Source organism: Myxine glutinosa, chromosome 4 (genome assembly GCF_964187855.1).
Source record: "Myxine glutinosa chromosome 4, kmMyxGlut1.1, whole genome shotgun sequence".
NCBI lineage: Eukaryota > Metazoa > Chordata > Myxini > Myxiniformes > Myxinidae > Myxine > Myxine glutinosa.
Window position 1 is genome coordinate 80,781,442 of NC_136264.1, and position 23,112 is coordinate 80,804,553.

The window sequence follows — 23,112 nt, forward strand, 5'->3', positions numbered from 1 at the left end:
AGGTGTATTTGCCTTGTAGATTCACTGTATGAGAGATTGTAGGGGTTTCTTCAGAATAAACAAATATGGAAGAGCAACTTAACTTTTGAATGGTACAGTTTCCAAGAAATATGTTATGTAATGGCAAAAGTCAGAGGAGCGGGAGGTGGAGGATAGGGGGCGGGAAGGGGAGGGGGAGAAATCGTTTACACAATATGGTTTAGTAACACATGAAAGGGCAGTGCAGTGGTGCACGAGATACCTGTGATGAGAAAGCAAGTCGGTTGCGTATTCAAAAAGAAGAAATTCTCTCAAATCTGAACCTAACCTGAAGCACAACGTCAACGAAAGGAACAATTCAATGAGATGTTCATCTGAAATTCAGTATAAAAAAGTGCTACATTCATGGGAAAGTGCATAATGACCGGAATTTAAAATGCAATTAATGTATTACATCATATTCAACACTTTGCATGAAAGGATATGCATGAGCACCATTTGCTTACTGAAACTGCGGACAACGATGCAATAGATCAGCAAGATGGGACACAAACCACCAGCTGCTCAGCGTCAAACTTTACATGAGGCAGGAAAAAGAAAAACAAACAGTTAATGCACCACACAATGCAAATAACATCAGTTTCCAAGTTTAAACAAATACCAAATCGGCAAGGAAAGGTGTCAGATGGATAGGTTTTGGTTACGTGTTATCACACACATGGAGGCAAACCAGTTCAAATCCCACATTGGTATCAGGATGTTCTCCTGACCTTTGGATAAGATATACGAGCTGCCAAATGAGCCTTAAAACTGCAGAGAAAACAAGCATTCTGAGTATTGCACTGCAATACATGTCCCCTACCAAAGTTCAAAGTGCCATAACTTTGTCAAAAATGATCGAATATGCAAATTTATGCACGGCTGGTTTTCAAACTTGATCTGAGGTATGCTGAGACACATGTGTGTCACGCCTCGCCTCGTTGATAAGCCCGCAAGGTCGCTCCGTGGAGCGGCCTGCACGTATTGCACTGTGTGAATTATATAAATTATTACCAACTCACGGTCTGAGGTACTGGCGATTCAAGAGATATCCATTTGTTTAATATTTTCGTTTAATTAACGATATCTGCCAAACCACGTGCCCTATCGCAAATTCCAAAATGACATTTTAGTAGACTGACATGCTCAACAGATCTGTGAAGTTTCCCCTCGATTGGATCAAAAATGAGGGAGAGGCTCGGTTTTAAAGGTTCATGCTTAAAAACGTCATAACTCTGAAACCATCAGTAATTTGTTATATTTTCCGGTTCACGATCAATGATCGATGTATATATATATATATATATATATATATATATATATATATATATATATATATATATATATATCTACTAGACGACCCATGACCCGTTGGGTCAGTCAGTTTGAATAGATATGAGAATAGAACTAAAGCGAACGCTGAACATCATCAGGGAGATTATTTGGGCCAGCAAGCCATAAGGCTCACCTCTCCAGCGTTCTAAATCACTTATCTGTGACACGTGATTTCGGCCCTTATCTCCGATCACGTTTTTTTTTTTTTTTTTTTTTTTTAGAAAAAACACGCGACCCGTGGACTACCACGATTTTGTTGTCAGAGGACACTTCTGATGACGATGTTCTTTGTCGACGATCCTCCATTTACATAAACTCGCACGTTCTCTTTCCTCTTCCCTCGACTGAGCGCCACATACAGCTGACCATGCTGGAAGACCGGTTTCTCCAGGTAGACCAGCACATTCTCCATAGTTTGCCCTTGCGCCTTATGGATCGTCATTGCGAAGCAGGATTGTATGGGGAACTGGCAGCGCTGCAAAGGGATATCCTCAGCTTCCGACAGATTTAGTCGGATCCGAGGGAGCATTACAGTTTCGCCTTCAAACGTTGAACTTATGATCCTCGCAACTATAATATTTCGAAGCATGTCCTCAACATCATGCGCGTCCCATTGCAAAGTTTCGGAGGGTCCAAGTTCCGCATCAAAATGATAGGGGATCCTTTTTTGAGCTCGAGGTTGTGCGGCGGCAATCCCGAGACTTCAACGGGATCTAGGAATTCCGTTGGGAAGTGCGTCGCATCAGTACCCTCAGTCACACTGTTGAACGCAGCATACTCCTTGCTAGCACCAGGGAACCTTGTGATGCATCTTGAATTGATGTTTCGCATCATATCGTTGAGGGGCACTAATATAGACCTTGCTGAAAAAACCTCCATCGGATTGGCGAATGATGGATATATGGTATCGATGCACTCATCGAGCCCACTCGCTGTCAGCAGTATATCCTCTGGCAAATCTATCTCATCATCCGCATTTTTCTCGATTCTATCCTCGCCGATGTCGAGCAAAAATCTTGAAAACTGCCCACTTCCGTCGGTCAGTCGCATATTAGTTCTCAAGTGAAACATTCCAAAGCTCTGCCATAAGTAGGACTTCTTTATGCACGCATTCTCAACATCAGCATCACACCCTCTTTTCACCACGGGCAGAAGTTGATGGAAATCACCACAGCATATCGTCAAGATCCCTCCAAAAGGCTCGTCTTTGTCACATACATCACGCAACGTGCGATCCACAGCCTCAAAACTCTCTCTCCTGATCATAGGACACTCATCCCACACGATGAGTTTTGTACTTCGAAAGAGGTCTGCGATAGTGGAAGTTTTATCGATGTTGCATATGCCATCTTCCCTCGGTGTCAGAGGGATTTGGAACCTTGAGTGCGCTGTTCTTCCACCAGGCATGAGGGTAGCAGCTATGCCAGATGAGGCCACCGCAAGGGCAACTTCTCCACTCGCTCTCACTTTAGAGAGAATCAGGTTAATAAGAAACGTCTTCCCTGTGCCTCCAGGCGCGTCAATGAAAATCATTGATGACTGATTCGTGCGGATGCAACCGCACGCAAAGTCATAGACAACTCTCTGCTCATCATTGAGCAGAAGCTGCCTTTTGTCTACGATTCGCTGTTGTTCCTCCGTGTCGTATTGGAGTTCTCTCAGTAGGTGAATGTTGGCAATCCCTTCATGACGAAGAACAGTCGTTGGAGTCGGCAAGTGAAAATGTGCAACAGTTCTGTTCAACAATTGCAGTTTCTGCTGCAAATACGATAGAGCCAAGTCATGATGGCGCTCGTTGATGGCAATATTGGGATCATTTGCAGATCGTCGATGAGCTAGAAGATAATCTTCAGCCATAGCGTCCTTGAAACGTTCCCATAGATCCAATGGATTGTCGACTTCACTTTGTGTGAGGAGCACAACGAACAAATCCCTCATGGGTCTGGGAAGGCGTGTCCTCTCAGCATCCTCCAGAGTCTCGCGCCAGACAGCGTCTCCTTGCAGCAAACCCATTTCTCTGCAAGCGTCTTTGAATGTGGGTAGAATGACATTATCACACGTTCTCAGGACTTCGAACGAAGTCGGCCCTCTCACGTGGTGGAGGAGTAGTCGGAAATAGTACAGGTCACCAGTACGCGGCGAAACAGTGTAAACTCGTCCCAATATGTCATCCTCAAACATTCCAGGGTTGCCCTCCACTGGTCTGCCCTGTTTTCTTCGTTGCCATCTCTTCTTGGTCCATGTATAGAATCTCGGAACATCCACGTACAACAGTGTCTTAGCGAAATGGTCACGTCTGCAAAGATCCATAAACTCTGTCAACGTGGTTTTGGCCATATTGGGATTATTTCTTTGTTCACGAACGTTCCCAGCAAAAAATACCTGTTGTTCATTTGGCAGATGTACTCCTAAACGGATAACGGCCGGCTTCCTGTCATGGACTGAGAATCCAAGAATGGAGGCAACAGCCTCTGAAGGTCCAATGTATCTACCCGTCAAGTACTCCGTTATCTCGTCGTTTGTGCGCAGTGCATACGTAGCTTGATCGCTACCTTTCATGGCATACTTAATAACATACTTGATCGACTTTATAGAGCAGCATATTTCAACGTTGATGTGGCAATCAAACGTTTTCAGGATAGAGATTATGGGGAACAACCCACTGATTTGTAACAGGTCGTCGTTGCCTCCCTTCTTGGTGCCCTTCAAATCCTCCCATTTCTGGGGATCTTCTTCTATATATGGGGTACGAATCGTCTCCGCACCGTGTGTATGGAGCATATGACCGCGGGTATCTGTGTCTGCATGCCCCATTCTTCCAGCATCCAGTTGCTGTGGAACAATATGGACCATGGATCATGTGCTTCAACACCAGTCTGTGTCCCTCTGGATCTTCATCGGGATCTGGTATTTCAGCTTGTACAAATCGATCATAGTCTTGTGGTCTCGGCTTTGAAGCTTCATCGAGCCACAGCAAACAGTGTATGTGAGGGAGACCTCGCTTTTGGTACTCCACACACACAACGTGAGCGATACAGTTCCCGAAGAAGCCTTCTGATCCAGTGAGGTATTTAATGAACACCGTTTTCTTCAACTCGAACACTCTCGCAATGAGATCCGGTCTGTCGTTCTCACTTTGGTGAGGAAACAGGTTATTGGAGATTTCAGGCCACTTTGGATTACACGTCATAGTGATGAAGTAGGTCGCGTTACCATATTTTCTTACGTACATCATGGCATCTTGACATCGCTCCATCATATACCTCGGCCCCCCTACAAATGTCGATGACAGTAGTACGCGGCGTCCGATGTTGGACAAATCGTCATCGTCATTGAGAGCATCAGTGAAGCCACTGTATGTAGCAGACCTCAGCGATGCCTGGTTCAGTCTTATAAACGCCAATCTTGTGCCTTCCATTTTGGCTGCCATATCAACAAGATACTGCTGGAACAGACGCCCCCCTCTGAGGAGGTAGTTGAACTCATCCTCGTGGTTCATTATTCGGTAGGAGTAGTATTTCATGGCAGTCAATCTCCTGCCATTGGTCATGTTCATTTCGGGCTGCCATCCGTCATCTCCGAATGGGAAGAAGAGAACATACTGGAGTGCGTCGTAAGAACGGTGCAACTCAGAAATACTTTGCAGCGCTCCTCCTCTTGCTTTCAATACAATGTGACGCGCTGTAGCTTGAGGATCGACAGTATTCTTCACAACGACACCCACTTCATCAGCGATTTGACCATTGAACCTCCTCTCATGTTCACCAGCTGGTCTCCTGTTGGGATCAATAAGAACGAACGCCTCTGGCAAATTGCCTATTTCCTCGCGTGCCATGCGGAACGAGTGAACGTAAGGATTCACTTGTCTCAGCACGGTCTCTAATGCTCCAACTACATCACGGTGAATACCAGCATTGGTGAGTATCCGCATCCTCAACTGTACGCTGTCATGTGGATCTAAGAAATAAATTTGGAGGAATTTCGGTTGTCATCCGCATTTGGCAAGAAGGAACCGATACGATGATGTATTTGACCCTGAATTATGACCGATGGGCTCCATGCACCATGCCGAGGAGAAACTTGGCTTCCTCCAAATGATGTCATTTGAAATAGACAGTTGTATTGTCTGATGTTCCTGCGGAATTCGTTCGCTGTGGGTCCATCGCCGGCAAACAGATTGTGTAATTGATGGGGTAAAGGTCCCAGATTTCCCAAGGACACCTTTCCATTCGTGCAGCAAAAATGAGCTGTTTCACCTTGGAAAAGAAGCGCTCTACAATGTGGACAAATCTTGTCCATCGCACCGACGTCAGCAGAAGTGAAATTTCTTGCATTCTGCGCGTTTCTCTGCCTTGTCTCAAGAACTTCCCTTATCCTATCTCTTTCTCGCTGCTCCTGAAGACGCTGTGCCGTCTCCTCTGCAGATTCCGCATCTCTCCTCATACGATCTCTTTCTTGCTGCTCTTGATGGCGCTGTGACGTCTCCTCTGCAGATTCCGCATCCCTTTGCAAGCTGACTCTCTCTCGTTCCTCCTGAAGACGCTGCGCTCTCACCTCCTCCGTCTCAGCACTCCTTCTCATCCTTGCCCTTTGTATTTGCAGCTGAAGGTGCTGTGACCTTTGCTCAGGCGTTTCAGCATGTCGTCTCTTCCTTTGGCTTTCTCGTTGCTGCTGAAGACGTCGTGATCTCCCATCGTCTGTTTCAGCACCCCTCGGAGATACTGCTTCCGCACGAGAACTTGAAGGAATGTTGCTATTCACGTCCATAGACGTGAGGTGTGATTCGTTGTCCGCGTCCGTAGCGCCGTCGGAGGGTTGATACGACATTCTTCCTGCAAATAGTATTGTTTTTGTGCTATCGTTTTGCCGATCATCAAATGACAAATAAATTACATTGTGACAATTAAAGATTTCAAATAAACCTATTTAAAGTGTATGCGCATATAAATAATAAAAAAAATCGAAGAAATATCTCTCGGTAATTTCCTGAAACATTTTACTTCCGGGTAATAATGTTGAATGAAATAACGAAGATATATACTGTATGCCTGTTATTTTAGGCGGTGTATTTTCGTATATCAACATGGCGCGATTTTTTAAATATATCTCTGCAATAATTTCCCGTGTGTGCGTGAATGTTCTCAATTATTTCTTTTACCGAGTCTAAAACCATCGATAAAAATGAAATCAGATGGAAGCGGTAATAATTTAAAAAATCGAAGAAATATCTCTCGGTAATTTCCTGAAACATATTTTTGCCGATCATCAAATGACAAATAAATTACATTGTGAAAATTAAAGATTTCAAATAAACCTATTTAAAGTGTATGCGCATATAAAAAAAAAAAAAAATCTAAGAAATATCTCTCGGTAATTTCCTGAAACATATTTTACTTCCGGGTAATAATGTTGAATGAAATAACGAAGATATATACTGTATGCCTGTTATTTTAGGCGGTGTATTTTCGTATATCAACGTGGCGCGATTTTCTTCCCGTTTTTTTTCAACCGAGTCTAAAACTATGTTAGTGACTGTGAAAAATGAAACGATATATCGAATTTGATTTGAAATAAAGCTGGGAGAGAGAGCAAGACACCACGGGCCTACAAAACAGGCCTCAAAGCTATGCGAGTTAATAAAATGGTGGATATTACTACTCTCTCAAAGGGGTAAGCCACGCCCCCGGACCGATCGAATGTTACACACAAACACGCAAGATTTCAATTTTATAATTATATAGATATAAATGTTGCTCGGCTTGGCTCCGCCCCTCCGGAAAGCGCGTGCTGTGTCGCGCTGTTGACGTTCGCGAGAGGAGGCTGAGGACGCGCGGTGCGGCTTGAGGAGAACTCGAGAATAAACAAGAGATATCCATTTTAAAAAATATTTTCGTTTAATTAACGATATCTGCCAAACCACGTGCCCTATCGCAAATTCCAAAAGGACATTTTAGTGCTGAACAGATCTGTGAAGTTTCCCCTCGATTGGATCAAAAATGAGGGAGGAGCTCGGTTTTAAAGGTTCATGCTTTAAAACCTCATAACTCTGAAAACATGTGACGCATGACATCATGCTCGCTGACCTTTTTGTTCGTCATGGGTATGCGATTCTGCCTGAAAAGTTCGGCCTCGATCTGTTCAGCCGTTGCAGAGGAAAAGGGGTTTTCGTGTTTTCACGAAAAACAATATGGCGGCCGAACCACGTGACCTGTGACGTCATAATTACCATTAAAATATTCTACAGATCGAGTCCATCATATGGTGAAAATTTTATCTCAATCAGTCCATTTATTGCAGAGAAATTGGTTTTTAAAGGAAATTAAAACCTAAAATGGCACTGAGTTAAGGATCATCAGAATTATCAGAATTCCCAAAGTTCAAAGTGCCAAAACTTTGTCAAAAATGATCGAAACGTCGTGAATCGAAACGTTCGAACTTGACCTGTAACTTATCATGAGGAAACCATGTGCCAAGTTTGAAATCATTAGCATTAAGCGTTTAGAAAAAAAAGTCCGGAAAACTGTTCTTTGTATGACGGACTGACGGACGGAGGGACGGCGTGCAAACCTATAGTCCCCTCCGGTGTACACCGGTATGGGACTAATAAGGGAAACTATTTACCTGCAGTCTTTAATGACTTGGTTATAATTCAAATCAAACGCCACCTGCAGGATCTGATCCAACGGCTCCATCTCTCGTCCACAACCATACAAATCAAGGCAGGGCTACGTGCAAAACAAATACCACAGCCATGTGAACCGAGAACAGGATTTAGTAAGCAGGTGTACGGTAATCACCTCGTACAATCTGAACCTTCTTATACATACGATATCGACTCTGTGTCCTGTCCTTGATAAAGTTGAATACCTGTACATAGTTGTGCACTTCACCTATCTTCACCGTGGGATTGTTGAACAGCAATTTAGCCACAAGAAAGTGGTACCACGGCATCAGGTGCTTCTTTCCGAGCAGGGCTTTTGCGTCACCCAGAAGAATCTGAAAACATGGCAATGTAGAATCAGTGTGAAGAGTGGGACATTCTTGTGGTTAGATTTTTTTTCTCCAAAATATTCTGTCAAATATACTTTAAATGCAATGGTGTTGATTGGTGAATTATCATTTTGATACTTTTGCATAGGGACCAATACAGGAAGTTATTTGTGTATGACTGCTGCTAAGAGGCTTCTAACCATCCGTTCCCTCAGTATTCTGCGCAGAGCAAATAAATTCTGAGACAAGCAGAGCTCCTTCCAGTGAACTTGGCCTTCATTCGAATTACCATAAGTTATGGGTGCATACTCTCAGCTGGTCACTTGTTTCCCATATTGCTCTCCTGGAGGCGATAGAGTTCAAGGAACTCTATATCTTAGCAGGGGACAAAGTCCAAAGGTTTGCTTCTTGCCGAAAGCAGTACTAAGTTTTGTAATCGCCTCACTTCTTGTCTCTTTTCTCTGCCCTCACATCCCCCAGCCTGCAGGTGTTATTCCAGTATTCCACACCTGGGTGCCTCCACACTTCGAAGCTGAGCAATCACTTCCATTCATTCATTCCGCTCTTCTCTCAACTGTAGAAACGACTCGGTGTATGTTGTCTCATGCCCTCCCTCTAGTCCTTAAAGAGTACTGCTCATCATCTCCCATACCCATCACAGCCCTATTCTACTCTCAGTTATCTCCTCCCAACCATTTCCTTTCCTTATTTTGCCACATATATGACAATACGAGTTCCCTTACAATGAACTTCAACGCAGAAAAAGGCCATTAGGTAAATCAATTCTGCACAATGGCTGTGAACATATCTTTGTTTGTCTGTGCTCAATCCCTTTTAAATGCTGAGCATCAAACAAGGAAGCAGCACGTACATTATTCCTGATCAATACCCAATAAAGTAATCAATGAAAATACAAGTTGTCTGGCTTCAATGCAGTCATACCTTGCAGAGCAATCTCAATTGGCAATGGGGGAAGGCACCTTCAGACAGCAAGCGCTCACATTCATCATGCCAGTACTTCCACTTCAGTTCAAACTCTGTGAAAGTATGCCCGGCCTGCAGTGGGGAAAGACAGCAAGCATTCATTCATTAAATAAATGTTCATTTAACCTTCAGATGGAGAGTTGAGACACAAAGTATTGAAGTTTAAATGTGACTTGGGGCATACCTGTACCCCAATGGTCATCCAAAAGTTAAAGTACTGTGGTCTTTCATTAGTGTGGAAATAGTACATGAGGCAGACAAAATTTGTGTATCAAAAATGGGGTATCAAAATTTGTGTATGAAAACTAATTCCCATTATGATTTTTAGTTACATCCGTGCATGATGTGTCTGTGTTATGAAATGAAGTCGAGACTTCGTTTCCCAGATATGAGGCTTTATTGAAATCTATCTCCACATACCCTATATGCACAAAACAAGGAATAATATCAGAACTACAGCAAAGATTATACTAGCATTTCATTGTCCATAAGCAAGCAAATAATTCATTCCCTGTCATACCTTTCTCAAGCGTCCGCTCATAAAAGACAGATACGAAACCAAAACTCCTCCTTTCTCCTACAACCCGTTATATCCCCTTCTCAAGGCTATTCCATTCGAATCCTCTTCTGCATATTTCATCACAGTATGAAAATGAATGAGGAGCATTTCAAATGAGTAGCTTAGTGCCATTTTTTTTTTTTTTTTTTGTTGTTGTTGTTGTTGTATACAAGATCGAGGCTCGTGAAAGAGCGAACATTAATCACACAGAAAGACAAACCGACACATAAAACATATAACATAGGGAGCGGTAGGCAAGATTCAAGATTGGATTTTGGACGCCATCTTTAAAAATGGCTTCTATTTTCAATCATAATTCATGCAAATCAAAACTATGGCTCTTTTGTACATTCTAGTGTTTGGATCTGAAAAGGTCAGCAAGTAAAGTTGTTCAGCATAAAGTTCTGAGTATAACAGTCCTCATTTAGACGATTTCAATACATACTTGTCTGAAATATATGAAGAAATGTCTAGAAAATTGCTTAAATTTTTAGATTTGTTTGTCTATTATATGCTTATAGTTTTTGTTTTATAATTATAGTAATCTTATAAATGTTCTATACTTATGTTTAAGTCATATAAATGAACAATTTCATATTATTAGATGAATATCTACACATAATTCTACCTCAAAGTGTGTGTTTAATATTGTGTCCCAAACCCGTCTCTCTCTGTACCCACCTTACACAGTCGAACCCAGCTGCTCCTGGACTCTGTGTCCTTCTCTCCTGACAAGGCGGAGAAGTTTCTGTCAAACTTCGACTCTGATTCTGCAACTGGACCAGACGGCATCAGCCCACGGGTCCTAAAATCCTGCTCTGCCGCTCTTTCACACCCTCTCTCTATTCTCTTCACCCTCTCTTTTGCTCAAGGTCATCTGCCTTCAGTTTGGAAATCAACCAACATTACTGCTTTACACAAAAAGGTGCAAAAACAGATCCTTGCAACTACAGACCAATCAGCTTGCTCCCAATTATCAGCAAAGTCATGGAATCCATCATTGCTTCAGATATCAAATCCTTCCTCTTCTCCAATGGCTTGATCTCCCATCATCAATTTGGTTTCAGACCAGGTCACTCTACTCTGGACATGCTGCTTCTGCTGTCTCAACAATGGACGGAGGTCCTCAACACCAAACAGGAAATCAGAGCTGTCTCCCTTGACATATCACGTGCCTTCGATACGGTCTGGCACCCCGCTCTGCTCACCAAACTCTCCTCCCATGGTATCCATGGAAATCTCCACGAATGGCTTGCGGACTTCCTCTCTGGACGTAGTCAACGTCTGGCCCTGAATGGATTTCTCTCATCGCCCCTTCCTGTTCTGGCTGGAGTTCCTCAAGGCAGTGTTCTGGGCCCTGTGCTTTTTCTGGTCTTAATCAATGATCTCTTTGACTCTCTGGAAAATCTTCTCTATCTCTTTGCTGATGACTCCACTCTCTGCCGCGCCATTCCTCATCCCTCAGATCGGCAGTCTTCAGCCTCATCACTCTCTGCAGACCTGGACAAAAATCACAGACTGGTCAAACAAGTGGAACATGTCTTTCAATCCTGACAAATCTCACACTCTTACTATGTCTCTCCGAAAAGACTGACTGGACAACCTTCCTATATACTTTCTCAACAATCCTTTCCAAGAAGTTCCGTCACTCAAGCTTTTGGGTCTCACTAAGTGCCATGATCTTTCTTGGGAAAACCACATTTCCAATCTGGCCTCTAAAGCCAGTCGCCGACTGGGCATCTTCCGTCGTGCGAAGTCCTTCTTTGGCACACCTGAGCTCCGCACCACATACAAGGCTTTCATCCGCATCTCAATGGAATCTGCGTACTGCTCTCCCCTCTGGGCTGGTGCTCCTGCCTTAAACCTAGCTCGGCTTCACGCTATTGACACCAAAGCTTTCAGAATCATTGGAATCTCCCATGATAAAGCTGATTGTGAGGGCCTTTCACTCACTCACCGCAGGCAGGTTGGTGGTCTTTTTGTCTTCTACAGACTCCTATCCGGCCTAGCTCCCCCAGCTCTATCTGTGCTCTGTCCCCCAAATATTCCTTCAGGTCACACAAGATCTGCCAGCAACCCTCTTCTGGTGAAATTACCAAAATCAAAGACTCTGTGCTCACCTTCACTCTTTCATTCCTCTTTTCTCCCGCCTCTGGAACAAACTCCCTCACTCTCTTCAATCCCACTCCTCCCTCCAGGTCTTTAAAACAGCAGTTCACCACCATCTCTTATCTCCCCCCCCCCCCCCCCCAATCTTGATGTTGGCTTAGCGGTTAGGGTGCTGGCTCGGGATCCAAGGATCCTGGGTTCGAATCCCGGTCGATCACTGAATTAACACCAGGGCGGTTGACTCAGCCTGTCATCCTTCCGAGGTCGGCAAATTGAGTACCAGTTCACTGGTAATTCCCTGTGCGTCGCAAGAGGCGACTAACAGGGTTGGTGGCAGGAAGGGCATCCGGCCATAAAACATTGCTCCAAAAAAGGGGAACACGGTGCCCAAAAAAGGCCAACCCCTGCTCTGCAGGGAAAAATGGCCTCTAAAGGTGGTTCTTATCTTCCCCCATCCAAAACCTTGTCCTTTTCTACCCCTGTTAATTCACCCCAGATCCACTTTTTTAAAATACCGACTTCTTTCCTGGAAGTCCTAGCTGTGTCCATGTGTTTTATACCTCTCCCACTCCCCACCCACTTCCCATGCCTCCTCCCCCCAAGCCCTCTCCCTCCCACAGATCTCCCGATATCCCAGTTCTCTGCTGTTGTACTTGTCTGTCTGTCTGTCTGTCTCTCTCCCCTCCCCTCCCCTCCAGCTCCCTTTATTGTGTTTTGTGTGTCATTTTTTTTTTGTGGGATTAATGTTAGCTCTTACACGAGCCTCGATCTTGTATACAAAAAAAAAAAGTGCTTGCATCGCTCATTTGCACTGCAGCTGTAGGTAGTTTGAATTTCAAAAACAAAACCTGGTCGAACCTGATCTGGGGCCTGCAAACTGGAAAAATGCCCTCCAGTATGTTGTGCTTTGCTCTTAACCCAAAACAGCTTGTGCAATTTCTTTGAAATGGTAGGGAAATAGGCAAGGTTATATGTTCTACTCAATGGCTATGTCAAGTCCTCTTCAAACCTAACCTCCATGCCGAATGAAATCTGAACAAAGGTGGAGCTTATCGGTATCGATGCAACATACATTGATAAAAATTGCTAATTTGTTTGCACATTTTGACGGTAATCATCTTCATGATCACGATCACTGTCACAATCATCTGAGTCCTGTTCAATATCATCACTGTCATTATCATCCTCTTGTGCCATGTTGGAGCAACTCTGCAGTTTACATGCAGCAGTGCACTTTATACTGCTAATCATGCAAGAACAGTCCGACTGCGACAACTCCGTACACACTTCCATGAGATGAGACTTAGCACGACATCTGGAGCTGGAAAGCCAGTCATCCACTGAATTATTAGTTCTCCTTCACTGTTTAATTCCCAGCAATGGCCTTCTGAGGGCTTGGGGATATCCGGAAAGCAATCTAGGCAGCACCTCCAGATAGCAGCTTGGTAATTTGTACAAAGTGTGTGCTGTATCAGTGTGTCCTGTCCAGACTCTATGTCATCCTTTCTTGCATAGAACATATAGCTCAGATCATTTATACCACATACCAGTGATTTTTGTGATGTCAATCATCCTAACGTGAGATTTCCCACGCCGGATGAAAACTTTACTCTTTACGGCACTGCTTAGACTGAGACATATGATGAAACATCAGTGTCATCTGCCACCAAAACAATAGTCTGGTAATTATCTGCAGCAGCATGTTGTGTGTGTAGAAACAGACGAGTGTCATCTTCCTCGTGGCTGGATATGACAGCCTGGACATCCTCGCACTTCTCCCTGGTAAGCTTGAAGCATTTTTCCTCACAAAGGGCATTGTTTAGTCACATAGCTTCTCCCTTTTCGTTTCTTCTTGCCACAATTCTGCCAGAAACTTCGTGAGCTTTTGTTGTTGTTGTGTTGCTGCACACCAGGAAGCGTCTCCAATTTTGTTTGAATCTTGTGACCAGTTCTCATTCTGTTGAACGCAACACCATCCCTGTGATCCTCTGTTCACATGCTCAGCAGATTTGATGGACTGATCCCTGTAGACATTGAAGATCACATTAACACGATCACTTCCCCGAGCCGCATGCTCTTCCCTGAGGGATGACTCAAGTATACAATCAGAGAGTTCCTAAAAAGTACGGTTTTCTCCATGCAGCTTCTGCATGAGAGAGAGCCATAGCAATAATCAGTGTCGTACATGGTTCAGGAACATCTTCTGCAGGATCCACCATACTTTCTACATTTTGGGAAAGCGCAGCTTTGTTGGTTTTCTTAAGCGTTCCATGGATATTTGCCAGCGATCATGGTAATGGCCGAAGAGGGTGACCAAACATGCCATGCATGTCAAGCATCGCAAGCTTTCGGTTCTGTGCAATGAGTATCATGATGACAAACAATCTCCTGTCAGCCATCAGAAACATTTCATTGTTTGTACCCTTCAGATTTCTTATTGACTTCACCAAATGCTTTCAAGTTCAGATTTTTTCTTTTTTCATAGAAACCTTCACCTTTTTGAAGGCACCGCTCTGCTACAGAAAGGAAGGGAGTGGGGGAGGGAATATTTGGCCTTTCTGAGGATGCAAGGGCAAATGGCTTATTACCTCCACCACTGAAGGTGGACCAAGATTATGTTTTCACCTGTTTGTCTGTCTGTCTGTGAGCAGGATAGCACAAAAAGTTGTGGATGGGTTTTAACAAATTTTGGTGGATGAGTTGGGTTGGTGACAAGAACAAGCCGATTAGATTTTGTTCCAGGTCCGGATGCAGATCCAGCCTATCAGTGGGATACAAATGCAAACGGTTCAGCCTGGCGAGGGTATGCGTTCTCCCAAGTGCCACTCTAATTCGGGTTTGCTATACCAGGTATTGCATAATTCCTGAAATCAAAGGATGCAGATCTAATTGTTCACCCTTTGTAGCAAAAGATAAAATAAACCGGACGTTGATTGAGGTATGGTAACTGCAGTGGGAAGCAAGTCGAAGTTGATGTTTCAGGTGAAACCATCAATCGGATGGACGTTAATCTGGGCGTTTGTCTGCCAGCATTTGCTGATGATAGTTAAATATCCGACAGTGTTTTTCGTAGAGAGCAAGCATTATTGCTAGCAACATGGTAAAAGTACTTTTTTTTTTGCACAAACCAGCTTTGAGCACAAACCAGCACACACTCTACAAACCTCATTGCCATATAGTGGTGACTCTCAAGGCACTCTCAGTGCACCAAATTATTGGCAACCGACTGGAATGCAGAAACGGACTTAGCCAGTCCATTTCACCTGGAAATCATGCACGCACACACACACACTACACCTACAAACGTTCATACTGCACTATTTCAGAAGCAAAATCAATCACATTACCTCACTACAAGTGCTTATGGAGGATGTAGACCAGATTACTGCAATTTCATATGTCCACATTTGTAACAGATCATCTTGACGAAGAATCCATCAATTTGAATATGCAACAACAAGCAGTCGGTAACATTTTGCCAGCTTTTCTAGCTACAAATAGAGATCAATGTTCTCCATATTTTCAAGGATCCCTCATCCTAAACACCAAACAATAAAGAGAAATAACTGAGAGGCACAAAAAAAGCATGTACTCAACAAAGAAAACGACAAGGCAGCTTACCACATAGTGTGGCATGGTCCTCAGTAATTCGTCCATGGCTGCATACATTGAGCATTCACCATCAGGAATGATTGACTGTGCAAGTAGCTTCCGTGCTTCCTGCATTCGTGCTTGGAGGACAAAACCACATACCTACCCCAGAAAATAAGCCATTACCATCATTTGGGAACAAATCAGCATCTAAAATTATGCACCAAAATAACTTTAAAATCGACGAAACCATTTGAGATTAAAATGCTCCATTGTGTGAAAGGAAGTACATCCATCAAGACGATGACAACAACACAGACCTTCCAAGGATAGATCAAAGCCGTTGATCTTCAAACAATGAAACCCCTCTTCTTGGATCGTCTATATTACATGACAATGATCTGAATCGTTTAAGATTGAGTGATTAAAAATTAAGATTTTTAAACTTAAAAAATTGTGCAAATCAGGAAATCATTTTCAAAATAATGTCCACAAAAGAGTTCATATTTTTACAATGCTTACTACTGAGTATGGTCATGGATTATGATGATGATTATGCAAACTATAACCTTTGAAACAAAACATGCAAAAAAAAATAAGTGTGATGATGAGCAGCAATTCAATCTATGACATGGAATCTCCATTTCTCACCACATCCCAGTAGTCAGAATGCTCAGCTGGACAGTTACTTTGTGTTACATCTTCAGCCATTTGGTCCAGTGCAGACGAATGCAATCGAACCCAATCCAGCAGCATAGGTAGCAGATGACCCACTGTGAAGGGTACAAAAGCAAGATCTTTTGCTTTCGAATACAAAAAAAGGAATTTACAAACACATGGAAAAGAAATTTTAAAAAAATAATAAAAAAATAACACAAGTCAACATATCTTGAATTATGTAGTCAGTTGTTTGTATTGATCCAACTGCATCTTGACCAGCGGGTCAATTATATTTTCTCTCAAACAACCAAAAACATCTATAGAGGGAAAATCAATTTAAGATGCTGTCTCCCCTGCCAGTAGCCAAGAATAGGAAGGGTCTGGAACAAATGTTATACCTAAATTATTGGGAGAGCAACAAAAAAAAAAAAAAAAAAAAAAAAAAAAAAAAGGAAGCTTGCCCATGAAAGGGAAAAGAAGGGGGCTTGGCCCAGCAATAAACAGTCATCCCAGGGTTTCACAGGTGGTGCTTCATCAGTGTGTGCAATGAACGTTAAATTGGGCATCCCGTATTCCGGGATTAAATAATGGACATTAAAGATCCCAGAGTGTCCTTTGTGAAGAGTAGGTGAGCTATCGCCGGCACCCTGAACAAATTCCAAATTCCTTCCCTGACCTACAGAAGTCATTGCATCAGCGGCACAGCCGTGCCCTCAGCCAACGATGCCCCGCAGCCTTGTGCTGCATATGGAAGAAGAAGAAGATTACTATCAAGAGAGGTCCAGAACAAGAGTATTACAACCCATCCAAATGTGGTATTTGAAAAGTTTGCCAAGGGTGATGGGCCTGGTGCTCAAATACTTGTTTTATTATTTCAAATTTCAAGACAATGTCATTTTTTAAGAGGATGAAGTCAGCACAACCAGGAAGATACAGCTGTTGTCAAGAAACTAGGAAAGCAAGTGTATTGAGTTGCAATGAATCTTGTACTCGTACTTTTTCATTAGTCTCTGGAAGTTGTTATATTCCAATGACAAATACTCGAGTATTCTGCACTACGAGAAAGATCAATTTTTGCACAGTCTGCGTCGGTGGATGGGTTATTCTCTGAACATTATTGGAATCTCTAGTGATGAGGCCAAAGCACAAGATCTGCTGCTTTCACATCGTAGGCAGGTCGGTAGTGTTTCTGTTTTATACCTCCTCTTCTCCGATTTTGCTCATTCTGCTCTGTCAGGCCTCCGACCGTTCCGAGCAACTCGAGAATAAACGCGTTCTTCCAGCAACCTCCTCCTTGTTAAAATTCGAAAATACAGGCTGACTGCACATCTCAACGCTTATTTTTTCTATGGAACCACTTTCTTGAGGTCGATTTTTCCCCATTTTTCCCTCCAGGACTCCAAACAGGCAATGCGCCACCACCTCGTGTCAACATCCATTCTGTTACGTGGTCCCCTCGGTGACTACCTGGTCTCGGTGACCCCCGGACCGTGAGAGGAACTTCGCCAGAAAGTGGTATTATATATGCGCTTTCGCAATGCAATCCCTAGGAATTCCACCCAAGAGAAAACTGATTTTCAATGATATATTTCACTGGTAATGATACCATACAATTTCAATGATACAATCAAGGATATATTCCCCGAGCAATCCCCCATCCACAATTCACACTCAGCAATCAATCCCCTAGATGATTAAGATGGCCATCTTACATACGTGTGTCCCCTTTTGTACTCACGACCCCCTTTGGTCTCTGTCCCTCACAATGTCTCTGGGCCCCTCCTGACCAAGATGATGGTCGGCTTCGCCGCACTCGGGCGGTTGAACGAACCCCGGGTGGACGTTGTTCCACCGGGCATGTATCGTACCGGGAACCAAGGTTGCAGCCCCCTCTTGGCCACGCGAAGCGGGTACTGTACAGCAGGCAAAAGCCACACGCCGCTTGCAACGCGTGTTAGGCCCCAACGTGCGACCCGTACGCGTCTTTGTAGACGGTGCCGCGAACGGTGCCAGACGCTGGGTCGGTGCACGGCCCCACGGCAGCTTGACGGGTCCACCGGGTAGGTACCCGTCCCAGTAACTCCTCTCGCCAGACGGGCTCGGGAACGCCGCTTTTCCACACGGCTCAATATCGATCCCACCTCTCGTCGGAGCGGGGCGAGGAAGAAGAATCCTCGTCGCTTCTCTCGACCTCGTGTCTTTCTTCTTCCGTTTCCGGTCTCTTTTTCCAGAAGGGCTCCTGACCCTCCAACCACAACAACCCTTAATCGACTACACATTGATAAGCAAAGACCTGAATAGTAATTCACATACATTCCCATAAATATGTAACAATACTGACCTTTATATTATTGCCCCCATTGTCCCAGCACTTATAGCTTCCTGATTTCCTCTTTCTCTCTCTCTTGCTTGTTTATTCCCTTGCTGGTTGTGCCCAATTGTTGCCCGACTACCCTATCAGTCAATTACCCTTGCTTTTCCATGAGCCTCGCTCTTGTGGAGAGGAACTGTCCTAATTATTCAGTCAACACTTCACTGTTCCGAAATTTTGGCGCATATGTATGGGTGCATGCATGCGCATGTGCACACGTTTGCCCATGCATATGGGCATGTGTAATAAAGTGGTACTTTGTTCCTGGCATGGGAACACTGTATCTTAACTGTGCACATGGTGTCTGAAAGGGAAATTCTGGAGGTCTTATTACCATGCGATTCCTGTGGTACCCTGGTCTCGATGGGACCCTCGTCTTCCAAGGTCTTGATGAGCTCATGGCAAGTGGCGGCGTTAGTCATTTGGAGGTCCCATGCAAAACACAACAGTGGCCCAGTGAGGCATCTGCCGTCCCACCAAAATATGCAAGTTGGTGACAGTCTGTGTGTCTGTCTCTGCATGTCTACAAAACGGATATTGTAATCAGCTCTGTCTGGTAGTCACACGACCTTCTCCGAAACGGTTGGGCATAAATTCACCAAACTTGGTAGTTATGATCATCCCATGGCAAGAAGGTGCCCCATAGTGTCATTTTGACCCGACCGCTTTGGGTGGTGTCAAAATGTGAAATACTGAAAAATGCAATTACAGGCACATTTTAAAATGAAACTTTGTATATGCAATCAACATATATGCAACATATATGCAAACTTTGTATATGCAACATATATGCAATCAACATAGTCCCTGGTGTTGGGCTAGCGGCTAGGGTGCCAGCTTAGGATCCAAGGATCCTGGGTTCGAATCCTGGTCGATCGCTGAATTAACGCCAGGGGGGTTGACTCAGCCTGTCATCCTTCCGAGGTCGGCAAATTGAGTACCAGTACACTGGTAATTCCCTGTTTATCGTAAAAAGGCGACAAACAGGGTTGGCGGCAGGAAGGGCATCCGGCCGTAAAACATTGCTTCAAAAAGGGGACCAAAAAACAACAACCACGGTCCCCGAAAAGGCCAACCCCCGCTTTGCGGAGAAAAATGGCCTCTAAACGGTGGTTTTTATTGGGAGACATGAAATATGCAACCACTTCCTTTTGGATTTGACCACTGATTCATTCCCCAGGGTTGCGGACTTAGGGTCACAGGGGTGAAAAAGAGAGGCGGGGAGGGGAATTAAACTCAGAATTTGATATTGGATCATTCCTGGTGGAACTTTTTGCCATCTTTCAACTTTGCTCTCGGTGGGAAGCGTGGAGATTTGCAATGGCGTGCCATCAACTTCGCTCTTGTTGCATTTGTATCCATTAAACATGGTTATTATTACACCTAACCCGCTTTCTCTACTACCCTCCCGAATGTTGTAATATTCTTGTCTATTTAAATAACAGGGGAAAACTTTTTTCCCCGATTAATCACATGACATTTTTTTCCTATAGTTGGAGCGTTCCTTTTGCACTATGTTTAACACCACTCACAAGATGATGTGAGACTCACTCCCCCATCACCATCACCACCCTCTGTGGCCCCATCTCAAAAGATTGTGTACCACAATTGGCTACATGGAGGCCCTTGTTGCCTCAGGGCTCTATGCAAATGCATGGGTTGCATGGCCCTAATGCTGCCATTGTTCATGGCCCCAATGTTTTAATATTGCAATGCTCGATCTATACATCGTACTCATCACCTCTAATTGGTTACCTTCAACATTCGACTAATTATCGTTTATTTTACTTTGTACTAGCATAAGGTCATGGTAAGACTATAATTTATTTCTATACTATAAAAGTGAAATTGTATATTTATTTGTTTATTTGCTTATGTAGAAATGGCATTTTTACCCGTCACGTCGCTGACGGCTTTAATCAAAAGACATGCTGTACTTTAAGTATTATGCTCTATTTACCCTATCATTGGCCTGAGGACATCTTCCATCTACTTGGAAGTTGCGGCTAACATCACCTTCGTCAGGTAACTTCTTCTTCTTCTTAACGGTCACAATTATTCCCACGTTCTTGTGCGGTTGGCCGAGGGGAAAATTTGGTGCAGGCCTTTCACAAAATGGCTGACCAGGCCTGACGTTTGACTAATGTTATCTTGCCTGTTCTTCACGAATGACAATGTGGGATCCTTAAACGTCCACCAACTAACGCCGGCAGATGGGACTCCCAGTCTAACGCCCATCTGAGGGACAGCACATACATTGATGAATCACCCTGCCTGTGAAACACTGGGATGTCCGTTTATAGCTGGGTCGGGATTTGAACCCAGGCTAGACGGCTTAGAGGCGAGAATGCACAACTCCAGGCCACATTGCCAACCTGTTTACAATAATGAATACAATCAACAGAACGTTGATCAAAGTATGCGAACCTGCCATGGGAAGCAAGGCGAAGCTGGATGTTTATGGCGTTAACCCTTTTTGGAGCAGAAAAATGGCGAAAGGTTACCAGCTCACACTGTCAGTTTCTCCTTGCTTCCCATGGTGGATAGAATACTCCGATCAATGTTCTGTTGATTCAATCCATCGATCTACTTATTTACCAACACAGATCCACAATTACCTTTAAGAATACTAGTTTGCCCTTCCATTTACACTAGACTGTAATGTTTGCCATCAAAACAATATGCAGTCGAAAAAAATACAATTTACATCTTCTGGCATTCCTCACCCATGCCTGACACTTCCATACAAGTCCAATCTGATGAGTTTTGTCATCTGACCAGTCATGTCTGAAAGCAGATGTCTCGGTGATATTTGTACTGACTTCTATGAAAAAGGGTTCATCCACACTTTCCAGCTATATAATGCCAACTGGTGAGGTTGTAACTAAACTTGTTTGAACGACCTTTAATACAGTTTCAGCGCAAGACAACAAACAACCATCTTTTTGCACCGTTGGGCACATAGAGATACCGAGGCAGTTTCGCTGGCTAAGGGACATAATCCTGGACGGGTCGCCACTCTGACATAGGATACTCGAATGGCTCATTTGTTCCCAGATCTCTTACTCATTTTGCCGACCTTGGAAGGACGATAGACTGAGTCACCCCACCTGGTAATACTTATGGCACGACAGGGGCTTTATTTCAGGAGCTAAGATATTAAGCCAGCCACCTAATCCAGCACCAGGCTATATTTCAGCAAAACTGCATCGGATAAAAATGATTTGATTCCTCGCAAAACAAATTATGAAAATTTCTCGACTGGAAACCTGTGCATCAAGTGTGGAGTTCAGCTTGTATATAAAAAACCACCTTTAGAGGCCATTTTTTCCCCGCAAGCGGGGGTTGGCCTTTTTCGGGAACCGTGGTTGTTGTTGTTTTTCGGTCCCCTTTTTGAAGCAATGTTTTACGGCCGGATGCCCTTCCTGACGCCAACCCTTTTTGCCGCCTTTAACAACAAGCAGGGAATTACCAGTGAACTGGTACTCAATTAGCCGACCTCGGAAGGATGACAGGCTGAGTCAACCCCCCTGGCGTTAATTCAGCGATCGACCGGGATTCGAACCCAGGATCCTAGGATCCTAGGCCGGCACCCTAACCGCTAGCCCAACACCAGGGAGCTTGTATATGCAATGATAAAATGGCATGAGAGGATATTGCAAGGTACAAAATGGCTTCATGAATCCCATGTAATAAGTGGTAGAGGATTCGGTAAAATAACGTACAAAAACCTCACTTTGTAACGACTCCATAAACAGAACTTCACACAAGTGCCAAATCAACTCCAAAGCAGACAACTGTGAAATCTGAAAGAAACATTAAAAAAATTAAGTTAGAAGACATTCCCAAACAATGTAGGCCAGGTATAAATTATGCATTTGCTAGCTTCACAACACAAATTAAGCAAAATGTGGCCAACTTAAGAGACAAAAAGACAAAGAGTTACAGGTGCAGACTAGTTGAAACTTTATATTTCATCATACAATTCAGTCACCATCCACTTTTCCTGACAAACTATATTCACAATAAAATTACACGAGTCATATTAAAGGTGCTTCGCCACCCTCACACAATAACATTCTTTCCCCCTCCTGCACCCCAATATCCCCAACTCCCCTCCCCACAAATCTCAAGTCCCATTGAAGAGTTGAACACCAAAACATGAAGGGTTATGGTTAGCACCGACACCTAAAGAGGTGGTGGAGAACCAAAAGGCCACAAACCTGCCTACGGTTAGGGAGAAACAGATCGTGGGACTCGTTCTCCTGTTGAGATATATACCAATAACTTGGAGCCTTAGATTCAATAGCAGTCAGGGGACCAGATCGTCAACTGCTGCATCAACCCATGGTGAGGAGCCATACTTCATGGGACTTCATATAAATGCCTTGTATAAGCTCAAAACCTTGTATAAACTTCATATAAAGCTCAAAAGGGACTTGGAAAATACAAGGACATTGATTAACTATGGAGGCCAGCTTGGAGATAGAGTTTA

General features: G+C 43.8%; 1 protein-coding gene across 3 annotated transcripts in view; it reads right to left on the reverse strand.

Annotated features, from left to right (window-relative positions):
- NUP85 (nucleoporin 85) overlaps nucleotides 1-23,112 on the reverse strand; it is a 71,541-nt gene that overhangs the window by 21,042 nt on the left and 27,387 nt on the right. For all 3 annotated transcript variants that reach the window (XM_068112825.2, XM_078776076.1, XM_068112827.2), the window contains 8 exons: nucleotides 22,354-22,423; nucleotides 16,238-16,359; nucleotides 15,617-15,748; nucleotides 9,286-9,399; nucleotides 8,221-8,349; nucleotides 7,975-8,078; nucleotides 486-554; nucleotides 242-307 (listed from right to left, as the gene is read on the reverse strand). In XM_068112825.2, the coding sequence (XP_067968926.2) occupies nucleotides 242-307; nucleotides 486-554; nucleotides 7,975-8,078; nucleotides 8,221-8,349; nucleotides 9,286-9,399; nucleotides 15,617-15,748; nucleotides 16,238-16,359; nucleotides 22,354-22,423 (806 nt within the window). The remainder of the gene's footprint in view (nucleotides 1-241; nucleotides 308-485; nucleotides 555-7,974; nucleotides 8,079-8,220; nucleotides 8,350-9,285; nucleotides 9,400-15,616; nucleotides 15,749-16,237; nucleotides 16,360-22,353; nucleotides 22,424-23,112) is intronic.